Source organism: Ovis canadensis, chromosome 7 (genome assembly GCF_042477335.2).
Source record: "Ovis canadensis isolate MfBH-ARS-UI-01 breed Bighorn chromosome 7, ARS-UI_OviCan_v2, whole genome shotgun sequence".
Lineage (NCBI taxonomy): Eukaryota > Metazoa > Chordata > Mammalia > Artiodactyla > Bovidae > Ovis > Ovis canadensis.
Genome location: NC_091251.1, coordinates 68,895,733 through 68,920,880, shown reverse-complemented (window position 1 = coordinate 68,920,880; position 25,148 = coordinate 68,895,733). Strand labels below are relative to the sequence as shown.

At 40.2% G+C, this 25,148-nt stretch overlaps 1 protein-coding gene and 1 non-coding gene across 2 annotated transcripts in view; one reads left to right on the top strand and one right to left on the bottom strand.

Moving 5' to 3' along the window:
• Nucleotides 1–25,148, top strand: part of TMOD3 (tropomodulin 3) — an 88,791-nt gene that overhangs the window by 20,331 nt on the left and 43,312 nt on the right. The window contains exons 2-3 of the mRNA XM_069596510.1: nucleotides 17,228–17,426; nucleotides 22,703–22,859. Of these exons, the coding sequence (XP_069452611.1) occupies nucleotides 17,301–17,426; nucleotides 22,703–22,859 (283 nt within the window). The 5' untranslated portion in view covers nucleotides 17,228–17,300. The remainder of the gene's footprint in view (nucleotides 1–17,227; nucleotides 17,427–22,702; nucleotides 22,860–25,148) is intronic.
• Nucleotides 1,724–1,795, bottom strand: TRNAC-GCA (transfer RNA cysteine (anticodon GCA)). Its single transcript has one exon. It is a non-coding gene; the product is annotated as a tRNA-Cys (tRNA).

Below are 25,148 nucleotides of genomic sequence, written 5' to 3'. Positions count from 1 at the left end.
ATACGATTTTTGGAAAGAGTGGAATTATGGGACTGGCAATTGCTACACCATTCTGGTATGAGTATTCTAAACTGGTTGACTCAATTTGCATTCTGTTAGCAAATTATGCGTATCAGTTGCTCCACATCCTTGCCAATATTTGATATTGTCATTCTTAACAGTACTTGGTATTGTCATTCTTTTTTGTTTTAGCTATGCTTGTAGGTATTTATATTTTTATTTTCAAAAAGGCAAATTTTGAAGGAAAAAAAGCTAAAAACACAGAGTTAGCTCAATCAAATGTTAATTTTCCTATTAATTTTTAGCTTGATTTATTTGCTTCTTAGTAAATAAGCCTTGATTTATTTCTTAAACAACTTCTTAACTTATATTTGATCTAGGAAGAAACATCCTAAACAAAGCTACTGTCCTTTAAAGGTAAGAAGTTAGTGTTTCAGTAATCCTGAGTGACTCCAGGTTGACTTAACGTGACTTTCATAAGTTTACCCTTAGTCTTAAGGTTAGATATGTTTGCTACTTTTTAGTTTTGGCCTGTGCCATGATGTATTCTCTGATGATGTAGCACTAAACAAAGCAAAGTCCTTGATGGACTATAGTTTAGGTTTTAGTGACAAGATATAGATAATACATAGCATGTTAGACAATAATATATAGAGAAATATAGGGTAAGAAAGTAGAGAATGCCCAGTACAGTAGTAGAGGAGCCTGTGAGAGTTGTTATTTTATAGACAGAGTTGTTATTTTATAGACAAAAAATGTTATTTTATGGACAGAGAGCTCCTCTCAAATCAGTTGATATTTAAGCACAGATTTTTTCTTAATATATTTATTTTATTGAAGTATAGTTGACTTACAGTGTTTCAGGTACGCAGCAAGGTGAATCAGTTACACATATGCACATATATTATTTTTCAGATTATTTTCCATTATAGGTTATTACAAGATATTGACTATAGTTCCGTGTGCAATACAGTAAACTTTTGTTGCTTGTTAAGCAGAGATCTTAAAGAAGTGAAACAACAGGTCATTTAGCCATTTTAAGGAAGATTTTTCCAGGTAGAAGAACATCAAGTGGAAAAGCCCTCAGGCAGGAGTACGCCTGGTTTGTTGGAGGAAGAACAAGAAGATAAATGTTGCTGAAGTGCTGTGAACAAAGTGAAGAATGGTTGGAGATGTGTTGGGGCTTGGGTTGGGGGAGCTGGGATGTTGTACAGCTGTGTGGACCATTGGAAAGCCATTTGGTTTTTATTCTGATTGAGATGAGATGACATTAGAAGATGTGAGCAGCAGAGTTAATGGGATCCGGCCAATTCACACAAGAACCTATACACAAATGTTCATAGATACTTTATTTGTAATAGTCAAGAACTATCTTTCAACATCTGAATGGTTAAACTACAGAAAATACATACCATGGAATATAACTTCTAAAGTGAACTATTGATACAGAGCATCTTGGATGAATCTTTAGGAATGTATGCTTATGATAAAAGCCAGATCCCTAAGGTTGCATATTGTGTGAGTCTATGTATATAACCTTTTTAAAAATTACTTAATTTTAGAAATGGAGGGCGTTTCTTAATTTTAGAAATGAAAGTGAAGTTGCTCAGTCATGTCCGACTCTTTGCGACCCCATGGGCTGTAGTCTATCAGGCTCCTCCGTCCATGGGATCTTCCAGGCAAGAGTGCTGGAGTGGGTTGCCATTTCCTTCTCCAGGGGACCTTCCCTACCCAGGAATCGAACCCAGGTCTCCTGCATTGCAGGCAGACGCTTTACCATCTGAGCCACCAGGGAAGCCTTTAAATTACTTAATTTTAGAAATGGAGGGCATCAAATGTTGTTTGATAGAGTTAGAGAAGGAGATGGGTGTGGTTATAAAAGGACAACATGGGAAATCTTTGTCATGTTGAAACTATTCAGTATCTTGACTGTAGTGATGGGCACACAAACCTAAAAGATAATAAAATTGTATGGAACATACTATACACATATGCCCAAATATGAGTATAAGTAAAACTGGGAAATCGGACTAAGATCAGTGGGCTATGTCAGTGTCAGTATGTTCATTGTGATATACTATAGTTTTGCAAAATGTTCAGTTCAGTTGCTCAGTTGTGTCCAACTCTTTGCCACCCCGTGAACCGCAGCACGCGAGGCCTCCCTGTCCATCACCAACTCCCGGAGTCCACCCAAACCCATGTCCATTGAACCTGTGCTGCCATCCAACCATCTCATCCTCTGTCGTCCTCTTCTCCTCTTGCCCCACTCCCTCCCAGCATCAGGGTCTTTTCAAATGAGTCAGTTCAGTTCAGTTCAGTCGCTCAGTCGTGTCCGACTCTTTAAGGGGTGGCAAGAATACACGGAAGAACTGTACAAAAAAGATCTTCATGACCCAGATAATCATGATGATGTGATCACTAATCTAGAGCCAGACATCTTGGAAAGTGAAGTCAAGTGGGCCTTAGAAAGCATCACTACGAACAAAGCTAGTGGAGGTGATGGAATTCCAGTTGAGCTGTTTCAAATCCTGAAAGATGATGCTGTGAAAGTGCTGCACTCAATATGCCAGCAAATTTGGAAAACTCAGCAGTGGCCGCAGGACTGGAAGAGGTCAGTTTTCATTCCAATTCCAAAGAAAGGCAATGCCAAAGAATGCTCAAACTACCACACAATTGCACTCATCTCACATGCTAGTAAAGTAATGCTCAAAATTCTCCAAGCCAGGCTTCAGCAATATGTGAACTGTGAACTTCCAGATGTTCAAGCTGGTTTTAGAAAAGACAGAGGAACCAGAGATCAAATTGCCAGCATCCTCTGGATTATGGAAAAAGCAAGAGAGTTCCAGAAAAACATCTATTTCTGCTTTATTGACTATGCCAAAGCCTTTGACTGTGTGGATCACAATAAACTGTGGAAAATTCTTCAAGAGATGGGAATACCAGACCACCTAACCTGCCTCTTGAGAAATGTGTATGCAGGTCAGGAAGCAACAGTTAGAACTGGACATGGAACAACAGACTGGTTCCAGCTAGGAAAAGGAGTACGTCAAGGCTGTATCTTGTCAAATGAGTCAGTTCTTCGCATCTCTGTTAAGCAGAGATCTTAAAGAAGTGAAACAACAGGTCATTTAGCCATTTTAAGGAAGATTTTTCCAGGTAGAAGGAACATCAACTGGAAAAGCCCTCAGGGAGGAGTATGCCTGGTTTGTTGGAGGAAGAACAAGAAGATAAATGTTGCTGAAGTGCTGTGAACAAAGTGAAGAATGGTTGGAGATGTGTTGGGGCTTGGGTTGGGGGAGCTGGGATGTTGTACAGCTGTGTGGACCATTGGAAAGCCAAGGGACTGTCAAGAGTCTTCTCCAACGCCACAGTTCAAAAGCATCAATTTCTTCTGCACTCAGCTTTCTTTATAGTCCAACTCTCACATCCATACATGACCACTGGAGAAACCATAGCCTTGACTAGACGGACCTTTGTTGACAAAGTAATATCTCTGCTTTTTAATGTGCTGTCTAGGTTGGTCCTAACTTTCCTTCCAAGGAGTAAGTGTCTTTTAATTTCATGGCTGCAATCACCATCTGCAGTGATTTTGGAGCCCAGAAAAATAAAGTCAGCCACTGTTTCCCCATCTATTTGCCATGAAGTAATGGGACTGGATACCATGATCTTAGTTTTCTGAATGCTGAGCTTTAAGCCAACTTTTTCACTCTCCTCTTTCACTTTCATCAAGAGGCTCTTTAGTTCTTCACTTTCTGCCAAAGGGTGGTATCATCTGCATGTCTGAGGTTATTGATATTTTCCCCAGGAATCTTGATTCCAGCTTGTGCTTCCTCCAGCCCAGTGTTTCTCATGATGTACTCTACATATAAGTTATTATATGTATATAATATATTCATGTATGTATATATATAATATATATTATATATATAATATATAGTAATATACATATATTACTGTCAGAGAAGACTGGACAACATGTTCAAGGGATCCCTCTGTGTCGCTTCTTGCAACCGATTTCTCAGGAGGCAGGTCAGGTGGTCTGGTTTTCCCATCTCTTTAAGAATTTTCCACAAGAACAATTAAAGCAGTTCTACTTGGTGCTAATGCAGTGATAAATATAAATGTAAATATGGCATCTGGAATCTCACAATAGTGCTTCATTTAAAGTGATCCCAAAAATCTAGAATATAGCTATTTAAAAAAATTCTAAATAGAAAGCTAAAATTTAAAACATCTGTCAAATGAGATGGCTGACAATCCATCTGGAAGTCATGTGTGGAAAAGGAGAAGGATTCTAGAGACAGATAATAACTGAAAAGAAGTCAGTTAATGGAATGAAGGCTTTTGGCAGAACATTCCAGAGTTTCCCTGTGTTCCTGGTATTGCTTCCACTAACTGAATCCAGGGGAGCAGGAGTGAAAAGGAAGCCACACCCTGGCAACAGCCCCTCTAGCCTTTGGGGCTGTTCTGACAGCTCTCCAGCCTGTGGGCAGGGCCAGACAGCTGCCAGGAGGATGAGCAATCCGGCTGTCAGACCTTTCACAGTCAGCTCCTCCAGAGCAGAGCAGTGACTCTCAAAGCCTGGCTTCAGACTGACTGCGTCAGCACCAGCTGGCAGCTTGCTAAAAATGCAGCTTTTAATAGCCAAGACATGGAAGCAACCTAGATGTCCACCAGCAGACGAATGGATAAGAAAGCTGTGGTACATATACACAATGGAGTATTACTCAGCCATTAAAAAGAATACATTTGAATCAGTTCTAATGAGGTGGATGAAACTGGAGCCGATTATACAGAGTGAAGTAAGCCAGAGAGAAAAACACCAATACAGTATACTAACGCATATATATGGAATTTAGAAAGATCGTAACAATAACCCTGTATGCGAGACAGCAAAAGAGACACAGATGTATAGAACAGTCTTTTGCACTCTGTGGGAGAGGGCGAGGGTGGGATGATTTGGGAAAATGGCATTAAAACATGTATAATATCATGTAAGAAATGAATTGCCAGTCCAGATTCGATGCAGGATACAGGATGCTTGGAGCTGGTGCACTGGGATGACCCAGAGGGATGGGATGGGGAGGGAGGTGGGAGGGGGGTTCAGGATTGGGAACACGTGTACACTTGTGGCGGATTCATGTTGATGTATAGCAAAACCAGTACAATATTGTAAAGTAATTAGCCTCCAATTAAAATAAATAAATTTAAATTTTAAAAAAAAGCAGCTTTTCAGCCCTATCCCTCAACCTACTCAATCAGGAAACTTGGGGTGGGGCCTCAGGGTGACATTCTAACAAGCCCTCCAGGGGGTTCTGATTCGCTCTAAAACTTGAAAACTGCTGCTCCAAAAAGGGAGTCAAGGATAGAGAATTAAAGAGTCTGATCATATCAGAATTTCAAGTTCAGAAATTTTCTACTTCTGCCTTAAAGTTTACCTAATTGGCAAAACTAACTTTTGCTTATATACAACCTTTAAAAAAAAATGACTTGAGACTATTATGTTTAAAAAAAATCTATTCCTTTACTGTGTAAATTGTGAAGTGTATTTTTATGAAATGGATTTTACATTAGCTTGGCAATTAAAAGAAGTTCCTGTAGACTCAGTGTAGATTTAAGATACTTCTCTAGGACACTGGTTGAAACCATTTAGCATTTGTTCTCCTTCCAATACACAGATGTCAGAGGGCAAGCAAGAGAGGACATGTTATCCATGGACAGAAAGCAGAGCTAAGCACAACTTCCAGAGCGTCCCTTCCTAAGAAGTTCGAAGCTTCTCTTGCTAATGCTTGGCATATTGTCACTACACAGCTAACCCTCAGTGAAGGATGAGAGGTACAGTCAGGTTAGGAATCTGAACGCTTTTGCTGAGTTTTGAGCAATGTTAGGTAGGATGAACTACCTGGAAGTTCTTGCCTCTTGGCAAAATTTCATAGTCTGAACTTAAAGGAAATGCCTTTGCATTGCTTTGAAAAGGAAAAAACAAGCCAAGGAAGTAAATTCCTTAGATAACTGAAAAACATTTTGATACGTTTTCCCCAAGAAATACCTTAATAAATTAGTAAGAGTTAAAATGGAAAAAGAGATTTGAAATGTATAACTGACAAAGATTAGTATCCAGAAGATGGTAAAGAGCATCTATCCTGTTTTTTAAAGATAACACAATATAAAAAAGGGCAGAGGTTCTTCGTAGACTAAGGAATACCACTGTGTCTAAGTGACGAAGGCCAAGAACATAAAAAGATGCACAGCCTCATCACAACTCAGCAAAATGCAAATTAAAACCACAATGAAATATCATTTCATATCCACCAGAGTGGGTAAAAATACCCCCACCTCTGATAATATCAATAGTTAGCAAGGATGAGCAACATGAATTGTCATGCACTGAATCTTCCAGGAATCTAAATTGGTACAACCACTTTGAAAATAGTTTAACATTACCTAGTAAAGTTGGTAATACCATACCCTTGTCCCAGCAATTCCATTCCTAGCTTTCGACAACTTGGAGAAACTCTTGCACATGTATACCAGGAAAATAGGCAACAAGAAGCCTATTTCACAGCAGAAAAATCGAGCAGGAAAGACAGCAGGTCTTCAGATGTTCATTTATACAGTGGAATATTATATAGAAATGAAAAGAAAGAATTTCAGCTCTAAATATAAACGCAAAGCAATGTTGAGTATAGAAAGCAAGTCATACTTGTGGACACAGTGTGGGGAGGGATAGTGAGATGAATGAAGAAAGCATCAGCGTATATCCACTATCAGGTGTAGGATGGATAGCTGGTGAGAAGGTGCTGTGTCGCAAAGGGAGCCCAGTCTTGCGCTCTGTGATGACCTGGAGGGATGGAATGTGGGGAGGGGAGGCGGGGAATGTTTGTATAATTATGGCTGATTTGCATTGTTGTATGGCAGAAACCAACACAGCACTGTAAGAAATTTTTAAATTAAATAAATACATCAGGAAAAAGATAAAATACATAATGTACAAGTCTACATGTGTATATATACCAAAAATAGCAAAACTAAAACTGTTTCAAGATATGTACATTTGAGGTAAAACTGAAGAAAGTAACAGAATGATTAATTCAAAATTCAATACGTCTACTGGCTACTACTTCTAGAGGAATAGATGGAAAGGGGAACATGAGAGTACTAGTAGTGTTCTCTTTCTGAGGCTGCGTTGTATTTCTCATGGTGTTCATTTTATTAATCTTTAAGCAGTACTATTCAGTGCTTTGTGTGACAGCTTTTACTTTGGGATAAGGAGCCATCTCTTGGAGTATTCAGTCACTTTAAGGGAAGTCATGTTCCAAACCTATAGATCCTTTTTTAAAATTTTATTATTATTATTATTATTATTTTACTTTACAATATTGTATTGGTTTTGCCATACATCAACATGAATCCACCACGGGTGTGCACGAGTTCCCAATCCTGAACCCCCCTCCCTCCCCCATCCCTCTGGGTCATCCCAGTGCACCAGCTCCAAGCATCCTGTATCCTGCATCGAACCTGGACTGGCGATTCATTTCTTATATGATATTATACATATTTCAATGCCATTCTCCCAAATCATCCCACCCTTGCCCTCTCCCACAGAGTCCAAAAGTCCGTTCTATACATCTGTGTCTCTTTTGCTGTCTCACATACAGGGTTATCGTTACCATCTTTCTAAATTCCATATATATGCGTTAGTATACTGTATTGGTGTTTTTCTTTTTGGCTTACTTCACTCTGTATAATCGGCTCCAGTTTCACCCACCTCATTAGAACGGATTCAAATGTATTCTTTTTAATGGCTGAGTAATACTCCATTGTGTATATGTACCACAGCTTTTTTATCCATTCGTCTGCTGATGGACATCTAGGTTGCTTCCATGTCCTGGCTATTATAAACAGTGCTGTGATGAACACTGGGGTACACGTGTCTCTTTCAATTCTGGTTTCTTTAGTGTCTGTGCCCAGCAGAGGGATTGCTGGGTCATAGGGCAGTTGTATTTCCAGATTTTTAAGGAATCTCCACACTGTTCTCCATAGTGGCTGTACTAGTTTGCATTCCCACCAACAGTGTAAGAGGGTTCCCCTTTCTCCACACCCTCTCCAGCATAAAAAGGTGAAATTCATTGTTTTGGGGTGAAATGTCCTATAGATATTAATTAGGTCTAACTGGTCTATTGTATCATTTAAAGTTTGTGTTTCTTTGTTAATTTTCTGTTTAGTTGATCTATCCATAGGTGTTAGTGGGGTATTAAAGTCTCCCACTATTATTGTGTTATTGTTAATTTCCCCTTTCATACTTGTTAGCATTTGTCTTACATATTGCGGTGATCCTAAGTTGGGTGCATATATATTTATAATTGTTATAGCTTCTTCTTGGATTGATCCTTTGATCATTAGGTAGTGTCCTTCTTTGTCTCTTTTCACAGCCTTTGTTTTAAAGACTATTTTATCTCATATGAGTATTGCTACTCCTGCTTTCTTTTGGTCTCTGTTTGCATGGATTATCTTTTTCCAGCCCTTTGCTTTCAGTCTGTATGTGTCCCTTGTTTTAAGGTGGCTCTCTTGTAGACAACATATATAGGGGTTTTGTTTTTGTATCCATTCAGCCAGGCTTTGTCTTTTGGTTGGGGCATTCAACCCATTTACGTTTAAGGTAATTATTGATAAGTATGGTCCCGTTGCCATTTGTTTTGGGTTCGGGTTTATACACCCTTTTTGTGTTTCCTGTCTAGAGAGTTTAGTTCAGTCGCTCAGTCGTGTCCCGACTCTTTGCAACCCCATGAATCTCAGCACGCCAGGCCTCCCTGTCCATCACCAACTCCCAGAGTTCACTCAGACTCACGTCCATCGAGTCAGTGATGCCATCCAGCCATCTCATCCTCTGTCATCCCCTTCTCCTCCTACCCCCAATCCCTCCCAGCATCAGGGTCTTTTCCAATGAGTCAGCTCTTCACATGAGGTGGCCAAAGTACTGGAGCTTCAGCTTTAGCATCATTCCTTCCAAAGAAATCCCAGGGCTAATCTGCTTCCGAATGGACTGGTTGGATCTCCTTGCAGTCCAAGGGACTCTCAAGAGTCTTCTCCAACACCACAGTTCAAAAGCATTAATTCTTTGGCACTCAGCCTTCTTCACAGTCCAACTCTCACATCCATACATGACCTCTGGAAAAACCATAGCCTTGACTAGACGGACCTTAGTCGGCAAAGTAGTGTCTCTGCTTTTTAATATGCTATCTAGGTTGGTCATAACTTTCCTTCCAAGGAGTAAGTATCTTTTAATTTCGCGGCTGCAGTCACCATCTGCAGTGATTTGGAGCCCCTAAAAATAAAGTCTGACACTGTTTCCACTGTTTCCCCATCTATTTCCCATGAAGTGATAAGACCGGATGCCATGATCTTCATTTTCTGAATGTTGAGTTTTAAGCCAACTTTTTCCCTCTCCTCTTTCACTTTCATCAAGAGGCTTCTAGTTCTTCTTCATTTTCTGCCATAAGGGTGGTGTCATCTGCATATCTGAGGTTATTGATATTTCTCCCAGCAATCTAGCAATTGTTGGAGAGCTGGTTTGGTGGTGCTGAATTCTCTCAGCTTTTGCTTGTCCTTAAAGCTTTTGATTTCTCATTCATATTTGAATGAGATCCTTGCTGGGTACAGTAATCTGGGCTGTAGGTTATTTTCTTTCATCACTTTAAATATGTCTTGCCATTCCCTCCTGGCTTGAAGAGTTTCTATTGAAAGATTAGCTGTTATCCTTACGGGAATCCCCTTGTGTGTTATTTGTTGTTTTTCCCTTGCTGCTTTTAATATTTGTTCTTTGTGTTTGATATTTGTTAATTTGATTAATATGTGTCTTGGGGTGTTTCGCCTTGGGTTTATCCTGTTTGGGACTCTCTGGGCTTGGACTTGAGTGATTCTTTCCTTCCCCATTTTAGGGAAGTTTTCAACTGTTATCTCCTTAAGTATTTTCTCATGGTCTTTCTTTTTTGTCTTCTTCTGGGACTCCTATGATTCGAATGTTGTAGCGTTTAATATTGTCCTGGAGGTCTCTGAGATTGTCCTCATTTCTTTTAATTCATTTTTCTTTTTTCCTCTCTGATTCGTTTATTTCTACCATTCTATCTTCTACTTCACTAATGCTATCTTCTGCCTCTGTTATTGTACTATTTGTTGCCTCCAGAGTTTTTTTAATCTCATTTATTGCATTATTCATTATATATTGACTTTTTTATTTCTTCTAGATCTTTGTTAAACCTTTCTTACATCTTCTCAATCCTCGTCTCCAGGCTATTTATCTGTGATTCCATTTTTAATTTCAAGATTTTGGATCATTTTCACTATCATTATTTGGAATTCTTTATCAGGTAGATTCCTTATCTCTTCCTGTTTTGTTTGGTTTGCTGGGCATTTATCCTGTTCCTTTACCTGCTGAGTAGTCCTCTGTCTCTTCATCTTGTTTATATTGCTGCGTTTGGGGCGGCCTTTCTGTATTCTGGCAGTTTGTAGAGTTCTCTTTATTGTGGAGTTTCCTTGCTGTGGGTGGGGTTGGACGGGTGGCTTGTCAAGGTTTCTTGGTTAGGGAAGCTTGTGTCAGTGTTCTGGTGGGTGGAGCTGGATTTCTTCTCTCTGGAGTGCAATGAAGTGTCCAGTAATTAGTTATGAGATGTCAATGGTTGGGGGTACCTTTGGGCAGCCTGTATATTGAAGCTCAGGGCTGTGTTCTGTGTTGCTGGAGAATTTGCATGGTATGTCTTGCTCTGGAACTTGTTGGCCCTTGGATAGTGCTTGGTTTCAGTGTAGGTATGGAGGTGTTTGATGAGCTCCTGTCTATTAATGTTCCCTGGAGTCGGGAGTTCTCTGATGTTCTCAGGATTTGGACTTCAGCCTCCTGCTTCTGGTTTTCAGTCTTATTTTTATAGTAGTCTCAAGACTTCTCCTTCTATACAGCACCATTGATAAAACATCTAGGTTAAAGATGAAAAGTTTCTCCACAGTGAGGGACACCCAGAGAGGTTCACAGAGTTACATGGAGAAGGGAAGAGAGAGGAGGGAGTTAGAGGTGACCCGAATGAGATGAGGTAGAATCAAAAGAGGAGAGAGCAAGCTAGCCAGTAATCGTTTCCTTATGTGCGCTCCTCAGTCTGGACCACTCAGAGATGTTCACAGAGTTATACAGAGAAGAGAAGAGGGAGGAAGGAGACAGAGGTGGCCAGGAGGATAAAAGGGGGAAATGAAAAGGAGAGAGATCCAGCCAGTAATCAGTTCCCTAAGTGTTCTCCACCGATTGGAACACACAGAGATTCAGAGTTGGGTAGAGAAGAGAAGGGGGAGGGAGGAGACAGAGGTGGCCTGGTGGAGAAAAAGGAAAGTCCAACGGAGGAGAGAGCAGTCAAGCCAGTAATCTCACTCCCAAGTAAAAATGGGTACTGAAGATTGGGTTTTTAAAGGTACAAAATTGATAACAAATACCAAAAAGCAAAGATTAAAAATCTAGAGTAGAAGTTGGATTTTCAAAAATACAATATTAAAGAAAAGATGAAGAAGAAAAAAACAAAGTCACAAAAATTATTAAAAATATATATATATGAAGTTTACTTTTAAAATAGGGTCTTTTTTTGAAAAGTAATAGTAGGTTATAAAAATGAAAATTAAAGGAGTAATAGAGGACTTAAAATTTTTAAAAAGTTTAGAAAAAAGAAAAGAAAAAAAAAGAATAATTGTAAAAATAGTAAAGATATATCTAGGACATATCTAGGCAGTGTGGGGTCAGTTCATTTTCGGATAGTTCCTTGGTCTGGCTTATATTTCTCAAGATCTATAGGTCCCTTCCCATGTAGTTGGTGCTAACTACAGGGTTTTAATCTCCTGCACCTGTCACTTCCAAGGTGGTTCCCTCTGTTTTAGCTTCTTCTGTTTGCTGGTCTCTTCAGTGTCTGATTTCTGCCCTGACACAAGGGGGGCGGTGGTGGACACTTTCTTTTTAAGGCTCACTTGTTCAGTTGTGCTGTGGGGAGGGAGGGACGCTGCAAACAAATAACACTGGCGTGTGCTCGCAGTGTCTCAGCCACACTGCGCCTGCCCCTGCTTGCGGGGCACACAGCTCAGGCTCTAGGTTGCTCTCCCGGGAACTGTCCGAGGCCAGCCCTGGGCTGCATGCACCTCCCAGGTCTAAGCCACTCAGGCTCAGGCACTCAGGTAGTCCTCAGTGGTACAGACTCGGTTGGGTGTGCGTTTTGTGCCCTTCCCAGGTCCGAGTAGCTCAGGTGTTTGGCGAGTGCGGTCACTGCGACTTATCGCCTCTCCCGTCTCTGCTGCTCGGTTTTCTGGGTGTACAACTGGTGCACCTTCTCAGGCGGATGATGACTGTCCAGAACCCCAAGAAGTCTTAGTTAGCAAAGAAGTCTGCTTGCAGTTTGGTAGATAATGTTTCTCTGGGGCTGCGATTGACCCCTTCCAGCCCTTCTGGCTCTGGCTGCCTGTCACCGGAAGGGGATGGTCTGCAGCCGGCTAATTCTGTTCCATCCTTTGTTCTGTGTGTGGTCCTGGTGGTGTCTTATGTTAGAGCTTTTCGCATGGTAGCTATCCCACAGTCTGGTTTGCTAGCCCAAGTTAGTTTGCTCTGGATACCCTTGGGGCATTCGGCCTGATCCTTAAAAAGCAATGCAGCCCGCGCCTCCCTGCCCAGCCCCCTCTTGCTAGTGGCGGATGCAGGTGTCTGCGCTGCTTCTCTGCTGGGGGATTTACCTCTGGGCTCCTAATCTGTGGGGTTTAATTATTTATTTATTTTCCCTCCCTGTTATGTTGCCCTCTGCGCTTCCAAGGCTCGCCACAGACTCGGCAGTGAGAGTGTTTCCTGGTGTTTGGAAACTTCTCTCTTTTTAAGACTCCCCTCCCGGGACGGAGCTCTGTCCCTACCTCTTTTGTCCGTTTTTTTTTTTGTCTTTTATATTTTTTCCTACCTCTTTTTGAAGACAGTGAGCTGCTTTTCTGGGTGCCTGATGTCCTCTGCCAGCATTCTGAAGTTGTTTTGTGGTATTTACTCAGCGTTTAAATGCTCTTTTGATGAATTTGTTTGGGAGAAAGTGCTCTCCCTGTCCCGTTCCTCTGCCATCTTAGGCCTGCCTCAGGACCAAACCTATAGATCCTGAGTGGCATGTAATGTTGCCTTTGCCCCAATTCCTTATTCCTATCATATTACCCGTTACGGTACCTTATTAGTAAGATTGAAATGGAGCAGAACCCTATAGATATTGTCCTTCATGTCCTCTACCTGCTTTTTTTCTGTAGAAACTATTTAGCTAAAGAATAAGTTTAATCAGAGCAGTGAGAACATGCAGAAACAAAGGAAAACAGTCAAAGGAGGCCAAATAACACTAGTTTAGTCGTTAAGCAAGGTCAAGGACTTTTAGTTCCTCCTCAAGGGCTGTACGTATGTGTTAGTCACTCAGTTGGGTCTGATTCTTTACTACCCCATGGACAGTAGCCGACCAGGCTATTCTGTCCCTGGAATTCTCCAGGCAGGAATACTGGAGTGGGTAGCCATTCCTTTCTCCGGGGATCTTCCCGAACTAGAGATTGAACCCAGGTCTCCTGCACTGCAGGCAGATTCTTTACTGTAAGCTATGGTAAATTCCAGGAACAGAGGGGCCTGGCAAGCTAGAGTCCATGGGGTTGCAAAGGGTCAGACATGACTGACTGACACACACACAAGGGCCGTAGATAATGTTTTGAGCCATGTCTTGTGAGCTGTCATAGATACTGAAACCCCCACCAGGTGGAAAAGTTAATTATATGATGACCAGATTGTAGCCAAGACTTAAGTTGACACAATTCCAAGAGCTGGCCTCAAGAAATGGAAACCAACCAACCCTGGAACTAAAGATTAACTGTACTTAAAACATATCAAGATGATGCTGATCAGACCACCAGTGACCAATTTCAGATGCCTGTCAGAGGTGACTGTGCTGTTTCCGTATGTAGCCCCCTCCCTTGGCCTATAAAAACTCGATTGTTGGCCGGGAGAGTGGGGGTTGCCTTTGGACAGCCCCCCACCCCCAGCTGCTGGCATCCAAAATAAGGCAAAGTGTCCTTTTCACCAGCCTTGCCTCTTTATTGGCTTTTGAGCAGTGAGTTACAGGATGACCTTTATTTTATGGCCCAAGCTGGAACACTTGAGAGTAAGGTGAGGGGATGCTCAAAATAATTAATACTTATTTCTTTGAAATATTTATTGAGCAAGGTGTTGGCTTTATTGTGTGCTATAAACCTCATGGCAAATAGATGGGGAAACAATCGACAGTGAGAGACTTTAGTTTTGGGGGCTACAAAATCACTGCAGATGGTGACTGCACCCATGAAATTAAAAGATGCTTGCTCCTTGGAAGAAAAGCTATGACTAACCTAGACAAAATATTAAAAAGCAGAGATATTACTTTGCCAACAAAGATCCGTCTAGTCAAAGCTATGGTTTTTCCAGTAGTTATGTATGGATGTGAGAGTTGGACTATAAAGAAAGCTGAGTGCAGAAGAATTGATGCTTTTGATCTGTGGTGTTGGAGAAGACTTTTGAGAGTCCCTTGGACTGCAAAGAGATTCAACCAGTCCATCCTGAAGGAAATCAGTCCTGAATATTCATTGGAAGGACTGATGCTGAAGCTGAAACTCCAATGCTTTGGCCACCTGATGAGAAGAACTGACTCATTTGAAAAGACCCTGATGCTGGGAAAGATTGAAGGCAGGAGGAGAAGGGGACGACAGAGGATGAGATGGTTGGATGGCATCACCGATGGACATGAATTTGAGTAAACTCCAGGAATTGGTGATGGACATGGAATCCTGGCACGCTGCAATCCATGGGGTCGCAAAGAGTCAGATATGACTGAGTAACTGAACTGAACTGATAAACCTCAAAATATGTTAAACTACATTAAAGACTTTTTGAATTGATTGTTCAAACATTAAAAAATATCAAAAGCTGATTACTCTTAGTACATATTCATGTACTTTTATCAGTTTCTTACCCTTCAGTTCAGTTTGGTTCAGTTGCTCAGTCATGTCCGACTCTTTTAGACCCCATGAATCTCAGCACGCCAGGCCTCCCTGTCCACCAACTCCTGGATTTCACCCAAACTCATGTGCATCGAGTCAGTGATGCCATCCAGCCATCTCATCCTCTGTCGTCCCCTTCTCCTCCTGCCCACAGTCCCTCCCAGCATCAGAGTCTTTTCCAATGAGTCAACTCTTTGCATGAGATGGCCAAAGTACTAGAGTTTCAGCTTTAGCATCATTCCTTCCAAAGAAATCCCAGGGCTAATCTCCTTCAGAATGGACTGGTTGGATCTCCTTGCAGTCCAAGGGACTCTCAAGAGTCTTCTCCAACACCACAGTTCAAAAGCATCAATTCTTTGGTGCTCAGCCTTCTTCACAGTCCAACTCTCACATCCATACATGACCACTGGAAAAACCATAGCCTTGACTAGATGGACCTTTGTTGGCAAAGTCTCAAATACCATATCACTGATACTTTAATGAAGGAAGTATTTTTTCAAAATGTTTTCTATTTTTTCCCCTGTAGTTACCTACCACCTTCTTTAAAATTGCATTTTATGGTTAATATATTTGAAAGTGCTGATACCTTCTATTGAATAGTCTCCACAAACTTTATTGTTTTTAGTTGAGCAGATACACTCCCTGGATGCTTGATAAGCATGTATTCCTAAAGTTGGAAGTACAGAGGAGGTTTTCCGAGCTTAGTAATAACAATAATGATAATAATTATGTGTTCAAAAAAGTGAAAAATAATCCAGGGTTGCTGCTAAACCAGATGAGGTGCCAGCAGAACAGGTGTAAGCCAGACCCATCTAGGGCTATTGTACAAAATGCCTCTGATTTAACATCTGCGTAAGTACAGCTCCATTTATTTGCTTGTTACTGGACCCAGATGTTCGCTAGCTGACAGACCCCTGTAGTGAACCTTCCTTTCTTCATAGGAGATGAAAACACATAAAAGGATCCACGAAGTGTTACTAGTTTGAGGAGGAAAATGTATTAGTAAAAATACTAAGTTAGGAAAAATTGGGAGAAGGGAGTAGGAAGTGTATCCCAGCTTTAAAGTACTGGGCGTTTTATAGCCGAGAAAAATTTAGCCACATCACTGGGTCTCAGGATTATTTCTTAATCACACAGAAACATTTGTGAGACAATGATCCACATATGTGGCTAGAATTTCTAGAAATACTTCATTTTTATTTCACACTTTTTGTGGTACTTATTTTAAGTATTTTTTTTTTCCTGTGGTACAGTCCTGCTGTATCTGGAAAGATGCTGCTTTTTGAGTCACTTCAGAGCTGTTTGGGAGGGATGGACATGGTGAGGAAATGGTGAGATCCTTTCCTATCGCCAGACCCGCCTGACCAGTCTTTCCGGTCAGTGAATGACATATCAGTATTGAGTTTTTTTCTAAAGCATTTTCAGAATGCTATGTTGTTTTTTTTTTCCTTTAAAGATGCCTTTTCTTAATAAGAATGTTAGTATGTATTGTTTAAAATATATATAATATTTCATATTTAAAAAATAATCTGTACACTTTCTTCAGAATTTTATTTCAACTTGGAACCTAGATTACTTTGCCAAATAAATGTATTATTTTCATAATGCAGCAAAATATAAATTAGAAGGAAAAATGCCTTATCAAAAATATTTTTTAAATGTATCTGCTCATTTTTTTCCAATGGCCGCTTCTCCTGTGGAAAGTGTATTAATATCCCCTCTACATTGAGTCAGAAAATAATGTTCTTCTAAGCAGTTTACAGCAAAACACGCATACCTCAAACATACTGTGCTTAAACAAAGTACTCTGGTAGCAATCATTTAAAAACCATTGATGGAAAAAAAAATTATATTTTGATATATAAATTCTTCCCCCCACTAAAACAGAGTTATCAGGAAATCCAAGTACTATCAGGAAGCTGTCTTAATGGAGTTGAATTTTATTCGCTCCTTCACTTCTTTCTTCCTAGTTGTGGCTTTCTGTTTTTGTTTGGTTGCTTTTTGTCAACAAAAGGCAAAAGGTAAAGGCATTTAATGATTCATAGAGGAGGGTAGTGCGTGATATATGGTCAAAGAATTTACGACACATGGAAATGACATTTCATTTAGCCTAGAATAGATTGAAGTAAGGTGGACATGACATAACACTTTAAATGTTTTTGTTTTCTCTCCGTAGTTTTGAGGGGAAAAAAAATCACTTCTCACTGTACTGGATAGCAAAAATTAAGTGACTTCCTCTACTGTGAACCATGGCGCTGTCATTCCGGAAGGACTTAGAAAAATACAAGGACCTGGATGAAGATGAACTCCTTGGGAATCTGTCAGAAATAGAACTGAAACAGCTGGAAACTGTTCTGGATGATCTTGACCCTGAGGTAGGTGCTAGGTCATAAAGATAAATGAAATAATTTTTGAAACCCTTTGATACTAAGTAGCCACCTTCGAGCACTTATCTTTTTCATGACTTCCCTGACACTGCCCTCCCACTCCTTCTCTTTATCCAAATGAACTTTTTGCCTCCTTCTCAGTTCCCCCACTTTTGCCTTGTATCTCTAATAACATAACTAGTCTAAGCATTTTTTTCCAACATTTTTATTTTCAAACATATCCCGAAATTTTCTCCCTTTTAAGAAATCTTTTCTCTCTGGGCAGGGAATAATGTTTTGGGTAAAATACAGCATATGCCAGCCTCTGTGCCTCTTCAGGGCTTCTATACCAAGATGGTTGCAGTGTAGAAAGTGTCTCTAGAAGGTTCTTCATGACCTTAAATCTAATGCTTACCTTTCTGAAAGATGCTGAACAAACTGGATCAAAGTTTCCAGTCATTGGTAGAATAGATCTAAGCAGACTCTGGGCAGTACTGCAATCCATGTAAAGCAGACCTGAATATATGTTTTGTTTTCCAAAATGGATGTTGTTTATCTTATACATTACTTAAGGCTAAGGTAGAGACCCTTGATCCTTGAATTATTAATCCCTGATATGTTTTGGGGGGCAGCAGCAGATGGGTAGGGGGTGAAGGTAAGTGGCAGTGAGGGGAGAACACTGAGTTAATGGCTTCCTAATCTAAAGGTAATGACTATTTGCTGCGCTTCTTTACCATGTTTTATTATGCCAAAACATTGATTTTTAGTACCTTTTATGGATTGTGGTAGAGTTTGTTTTATGAAAGTGTTCTTGTCACTACCACACGTTTATTTCCTGCGAGAATATTTTTTAATTTTATTGAGCATTACACTCCTATTCTCAGCATTACTTCAGCACGTGGTTAATGTGTCTGTACTACAGATCAAATCCCTTAACCATAATTGTTATTGTAAGGAAGATTTTTTAGTGCACCTAAGTCTGTGGGTTAACTTAGAATAACAGTGCTCTTTTGCATGTCACAGCAGAATCTTCCCCAGGTAGTTCAACCTATCAGCCCTATTTGAATCAAATAGTAGGAACGTAAAGCTTTCATCTAGTCCAGAGTTTCTCAACCTTGGCACTATTGACATTTGGGGCTGGGTAATTCTTTGCTGTGGGCTGTCTGATGCTTTATAGGAGGTTTAGCAGCATCCTAGACCTCTGCTCACTACATACTAATAGCACACCCTCCTGTTTTAAAATGTACCTGGGATTTTGTTTTAATCAGGTCTGGTAAGATGCCATGTAAAAATAACTTACTTGAAAGAAGAGTTTATTACAGTTCCCAACAGCAGGAGGCACACCAAGCTGCACAGGGCTGCAGGGGAAGCAGGGGGTTGGCCAGGAGTCAGAAGGAATGAGGAGCAAGTGTGGCCTAGAAATTTTATTGTGCTTTCCAAGGGAAAAAACAGGTGAGACAGAGTAAGCAAGTGTGGGCAAGCTTAGCATTGGGCAGTTTGAGTAATTCAGTGTCTCTTGGCTACAGGAGTGGCTTCTAGTTATCTGGTATCTGGTCCTGGGCCGATTTAGGGCAGAGCAAGTACTGGCTTCGTGTGTGAGAGGTAAAAGAGGTGGTTGGGGTTTCGTATGAAAGGCACACTGATGACAGACAGAGTTGTTTGCTATCCCTAGGAACTAACTGATTAGCCCTGCGAGGGGCGTTCTTTCCAGGATTAGCAAGGCCCCCACAATGTCAAAGCATCATAGAATACAGGAAAATTTAAAATATGGTTAACATGCTCTCCCGCCAGTTGTGACAATCAAAAATATTTCCAGATATTGCCAGTTGTCCCCTGGGGAACAAAAACACCCTTAGTTGAGAAAAACTGATCTAGCTCTTGTCCTCTGTTTCACAGACAGAAAACAAAAAGTTAGGTGGCTTGCCTCAGTTCTACAACTATGGAAAGGCCTGAGACTAGATGCCCCACTACCTGACTGATGCCTGGTCGAGTCTAGTGGTCTTTCTGTTAAATGACAGCGAGTCCCCTTTAATTTGTGCCTTAAGCTGTAGGTCTAAAAGCTGATGGCTTTTATTTTATTTGGAAATCCATAGCCTGCTTCTTGTATGGAGAGACTTGAGTTCTAACTTCTGGATGTATTCTGTAAACTCCCCAATCCTAGTTGTGACTCCCGACCCCTGGTACTAGAAGAACAGTGATGTTTATTGACAGCTGATGCAGTGTGAACATGATATCTCATTATTAATATTTTGGAGGGCTATTTTACTTTCCTTATGCTACATTCAGTTTACTTATTTGCTAACTTATCTGTTTTTTGAAACTTCTGTCTCCAAAAGACAGCCGATCAGTCTAGCAAAAGCTATTTTTTTAATTCTAAACTGGGAATTAATTATTAAACAGCATTTCACTGTAAGGGAGAAGCGTGTAATTTTAATAAGATTTTAATCTATTTATTAATAGATAAAATATACTTTTATCTGTTAAGTAATTATGATCTATTAACTTGAGATCACATTATATTAACTGGGGCTTTTCTCATAGCTCAGTCGGTAAAGAGTGCCTGCGGTGCAGAAGACCCGGGTTCGATCGCTGGGTCGGGAAGATCCCCTGGAGAAGGGAATGGCAACCCACTCAAGTATTCTTGCCTGGAAAATCCCATGGACAGAGGAGCCTGATGGGTTACAGTCCATGGGGTCACAAGAGTCGGACACGACTTAGTGACCAAACCCAACTTGATTAAAGCTTAGCTTTAATCTTTTTACTTCTAATCTATTTACTTCTAATAAAGCTTAGCTTTTGGCCTCCAAAGCCAGATAGCTCTCATTTATTTTGTGGTCAAAGACTGTATTTAAGGAGCCAGGATTCTAGCTAATGTATCATTTAAAACCTGTATGTTTAATATGGGCTTGAATAGGCAGGTGGAACACTGCAACTCTATTGCTACCACCATGAAATAGCAGTATATGGATAAGGGTCTTATTGATGGTGAAGGGAAGTAGCTTGTATTAATTTGCCTTAATGAGCATTTTTCTTTAAAAATATCCTTGGGACTTCCCTAGTGAACTAGTGGTTAAGACTGTGCATTCCAATGCAGGGGGTATGACTCTGACCCCTTATCTGGTAGGTAAGATTCCACATGCTTTGAGGCCAAAAGAATCAGAATATAAAACAGAAGCGGTGCTATAACAGATTCAGTAAAGACTTTAAAATGGTCAACGTCAAAACAATCTTTTTTTTAAAAGTAGTCTCAAATCCTTATTCAGGGACTTCCCTGATGGTCCAGTGGTTAGGACTCCACGCTGTCAATGCAAGGGGCAAAGGTTGGATCCCTGGTCAGGAAACTAGGTCCCACATGGGGCAGCTAACTGTCCCGCATGCCACAAATAAAGACCCCATGTGCTGCAACGAAGGTCAGAGGTGCCAAGTGCTGAAACTGGGACCTGGCACAGCCAAATGAATACATAAAATAAATGTATTTTAAAGTCTTTATTCAGTAATTATTGGGGGTGGGAAGCAACCTATATATCTCAGGTACTATGCTAGGCTTAGGGATGCAAGAGTGATCTAAACAAGCATGGTCTTTGCCCTCAAAATAATCATGCCGTATAAGAGCATATAATGGGAGGTTAGGAAGAGCTTTCTGTGGAGGGATGAAGCTGCATTCTGAAAAATGAATAACAAAAAAGGATGGACAGAGTATCCCAGGGAAGGAAGTATATGGCAGGTAAAAGGGAGGAACAAGGGCTGATGGAGCTAGAATGGAGAGGGTATGTGAAGTGAGGCTGGGATAACCTCTAGGGTAGGTGGATGGGGTGGGAGTGAGTGTTGAAGAGTATTTGGCAGCTGATCCAGGGAGACCAGTTGAGAGGCCTCTGCAATTTTCCATCCCAGCTTGGATTGTAGTGTAGACCAGAGTAATTGTGTTAGAGATGGAGGAAAGTTAGACAGTTCTTTAGGAAGTAAAAATGGTAGGATGGTTGGTTGGGAGTGGATTCCTCATGTGAAGCTCTTGCCTTGATTTCAAAGCCAGAGGGTAGAAACCTTGTGTTTCTTTTTTTTGTTCTTATAGACAGTTTTGTGTTGTAGAAACCTTTTTGGGGCATGGTTAGGAACAGATCTCTTTTGTATTTCATCTTGAAAGATGAACTTTCTGTGTCATACATGGAACATTACATGAGAAAAACACAAAAGATGAATTTTATGAAAATTATTGTGGATTTCAGCAAATGGCCAGAGTTGAAGTGCCATACCATGTTTTTAGTTATACAGTGAAAATTTGCTTTTATCGTTATCCATATAAGATCACCCCGAATGAAAAATGGTCTTACAACAGCCAGGAGATTCAGCATCCTCATGGATATTGGGAGGCACTTCAGAACAGAGCTGGCCCTTTTATGTGACTTTCTGTCTGCCTCCCATTTTCAAAGCAAGGAATACTTAAGAACTGTGAGACATGGTAATATCACCTCTTTGGTTTTTGACAAGCAAAAGGATGACCCTCACATTGTCTAGTCACTGCTTGTTATTCTTGGGCTTAGTGAAAATACAGGGTGGGACCTAAAAGAGACAACTTTAGCCCATCGCCTCCCACCTCTCTGCCAACCGTCAGTTGCTCCATGCACTCAAAAAGACTGTACCCATGTGGAAACCTAGAGATATAACTCTTGCCATAGAATCTCTGAGTGTCTTAGTGCATGAGTAGCCAATGACAGTGGTTGCTCCAAATACATCCTAGTTCTGATGTATACACGCATACGTACACATAGAAGTTGAACACATTGCGTTTAAACACAAGTAAATGTTAATTGCGTGATATCCTGTATAGATATACTGTATGTATACATATTTTTCTTATGAAAAAAATCTTTATGATGAAGTAGACATTATGATGGACTGTGATGTATATAGTCATTTAGCATTCTTTTGCAATGAATGTTATAATATTTTCCATATATACGTATATGTTGAGCTGTTATTAAGCATCACAAACTATTTTTTGTTACTGTCCCAGAACACTTAAAAAATAAAAGGTGTTTCCTGCTAGTAGAATACTCTCTGAAGAAGAGGTAAATGTGCCTATTTTAAAAATAGTGTAAGTTAATTCTACCTAGTTTTAAAAAACTTCATTTGGAATACTTTTATGTTGCTGCCCTCGAACCGTGTAATGAAGTCTTTAATGCCTACATCTCATTCTAGTCTAATTCTTTCTTAGATGGGTAACATCTGGACGCATACAGCATTAGCGTTCTTGCTGGTCATAATGTCTGATTCATTCTCTTTGGCAGAACGCCCTTCTGCCTGCAGGGTTCCGGCAGAAGAACCAGACATCCAAGTCTGCCACAGGGCCATTTGATCGAGAACACCTCCTTTCATATCTGGAAAAGGAAGCTTTGGAGCATAAGGACAGGGAAGACTATGTGCCCTACACTGGAGAAAAAAAAGGTAAGTACAAAACTTTGAAGCACAAAACATGATTCAGTAGCACTTGATTTTTTTTCTTATAGGTAGAACTGGAGAAAATATTTTTAAAGCTGCATCATGGATCGCCTCAAAGATATAATACTGTTGACTTTAAAAATTATTAGGTAATTTGGGCATTTCTTTTACATTCATTAACTTGGCCCGGAAGTTCCTTGTTAATGATTTGTTAGTGAGGTTTTATTACATAGTGATTTTTAGTTCTCTGAGGAACTCTTTAGTTCTCAACTGTAACAAATACTAAGAGTTAACTGAGGTAAAATTTTAAATGCAATACTACATTATGAAATGCAGTGATGTCAAAGCACTATTCAATCCTAACTCTTATGTTTAAAGTGGGATGCCATTAAAAATATTCAGGTCATATTTTCAAAGACTTTTTAAGACCCTACAGCCTTCTTTACAGCCTCTAATTCAGTGATTCATAACCATTATAATTTTAATTATCAATGCTTCATAATTATTACTTTTGGGAAATTCTTCGAGCCCAGGTCCTTCCCACTGAAGACTTTGACCTTAGCTAGCCTCAGTGGAGAACGAGTACAGCTGTATTTTTTAAAGCTCGCTATATAATAATATTTAACAGGAAATAGGTTAAGTTTCTCACCTTCAATACAGGCTGGCCCGGGAAGCCAGATTCTGCTTGCTCTTCTGTTGAGAATACTGTGCACAGAGCCCTGGGGAATGGTGGCAGCAGTAGACCTGATGTTCGGTTCTTCCAGGCACTGCTTTTACATCTGAATCCTTCGTAGACCAGGCAGGGAGAATGGTTAGAGCATGGTGCTTTCTCCTAGTGAGGCTTTAGCTTTTTATTCAGGATGGAAGCCATTCTCAAGAATACGGCCACAGCTCTGTCACAGGGTTACCCCTTAGCTGCAGGCAAAGGTAGAAAATTCATTTTAGCATTTTCATCTCTGTAATAGACAAAGGCTGTGAATGGCTTTTGAATCAGTATTCACAAAGTCTGCATCAGGCCTTTTCAAAATTACCTATTATCCCCAACTCCTTTGCTCTTTTTATCAACCCCACATCTCCCTCATCTCTAGTTGAGAATCAGTGCCTTACTTAGATACTTATGTGTGTCAGTGTTCTACAGAGAAAGAACCAAAAGGGTGTGTGTGTCTGTGTGTAGAGACAGAGATTTATTTATTCATTTGTTCATTCATTCCTTTTTGTGAAAATTGAGGTGTAGTTGCTGTACGAAATATAAGTTTCAGGTATACAACACAATGATTCACATGTTTAAAGGAGCTACTTCATTTGGTTATTAAAATATTAGCTATATTCCCTGTGCTGTACAATATATCCTTGTAGCCTGTTTATTTTATACATAATATGTCTGTCTGTGTGTTCATTTCTGTCTGCCTCTTTGCAACCCCACGGACTGTAGCACACCAGGCTCCTCTGTCTACGAAAGTTTTCAGGCAAGAATACTGGAATGGGTTGCCATTTCCTACTCCAGGGGATCTTCCTGACCTAGAAATCAAACCCATGTCTCTTGAGTCTACTGCATTGGCAGGCAGATGCCTTACCACTGAGCCACCTGGGAAGCCCACACATAGTAGTTTATGCCTATTAATACCCTGTCCCTATTTTTCCCCTCCCCCTATCTTCTGCTGGTAACCACTAGTCTGTCTTCTGTATCTGTGAGTCTGCTTCTTTTTTGTTATATTCACTAGTATATTCTCTCTTTTTTAGATTCTACATGTAAGTGATAACATACAATATTTGTCTTTGTCTGTCTGACTTATTTCACTAAGCATAATACCATCCAAGTTTATCTGTTTTGTTTCAGATAGCAAGATTCCATTCTTTTTTTTTTTTTTATAGCTGAGTAGTATTCCATTGTGCATACATACCACAACTTCTTTATCTGTTCATTTGTTGATGAACACTTAGGTTGCTTCCATATCTTGGCTGTTGTGTTATAAATAATGCTGCTGTGAATACTGAGTGCATGTATCTTTTTGGATTAGTATTTTTATTTTTTTCAGATATATACCCAGGAGTGGAGTTGCTGGATCATATGGTAGTTCTGTTTGCAGTTTTTTGAGGAACCTCCATACTATTTTCCACAGTGGCTACTCCCATTTACATTCTCACCAAGGGTCCCCTTTTCTCTACATCCTCACCAACTTTTGTTATTTTTATTCTTTTTGATGATAGTCATTCTGACAGGTGTGGTGTGATATCTCATTATGATTTTAATTTGCATTTCTCTGATGATTAATGATGTTGAGATGTGCCTGTTGG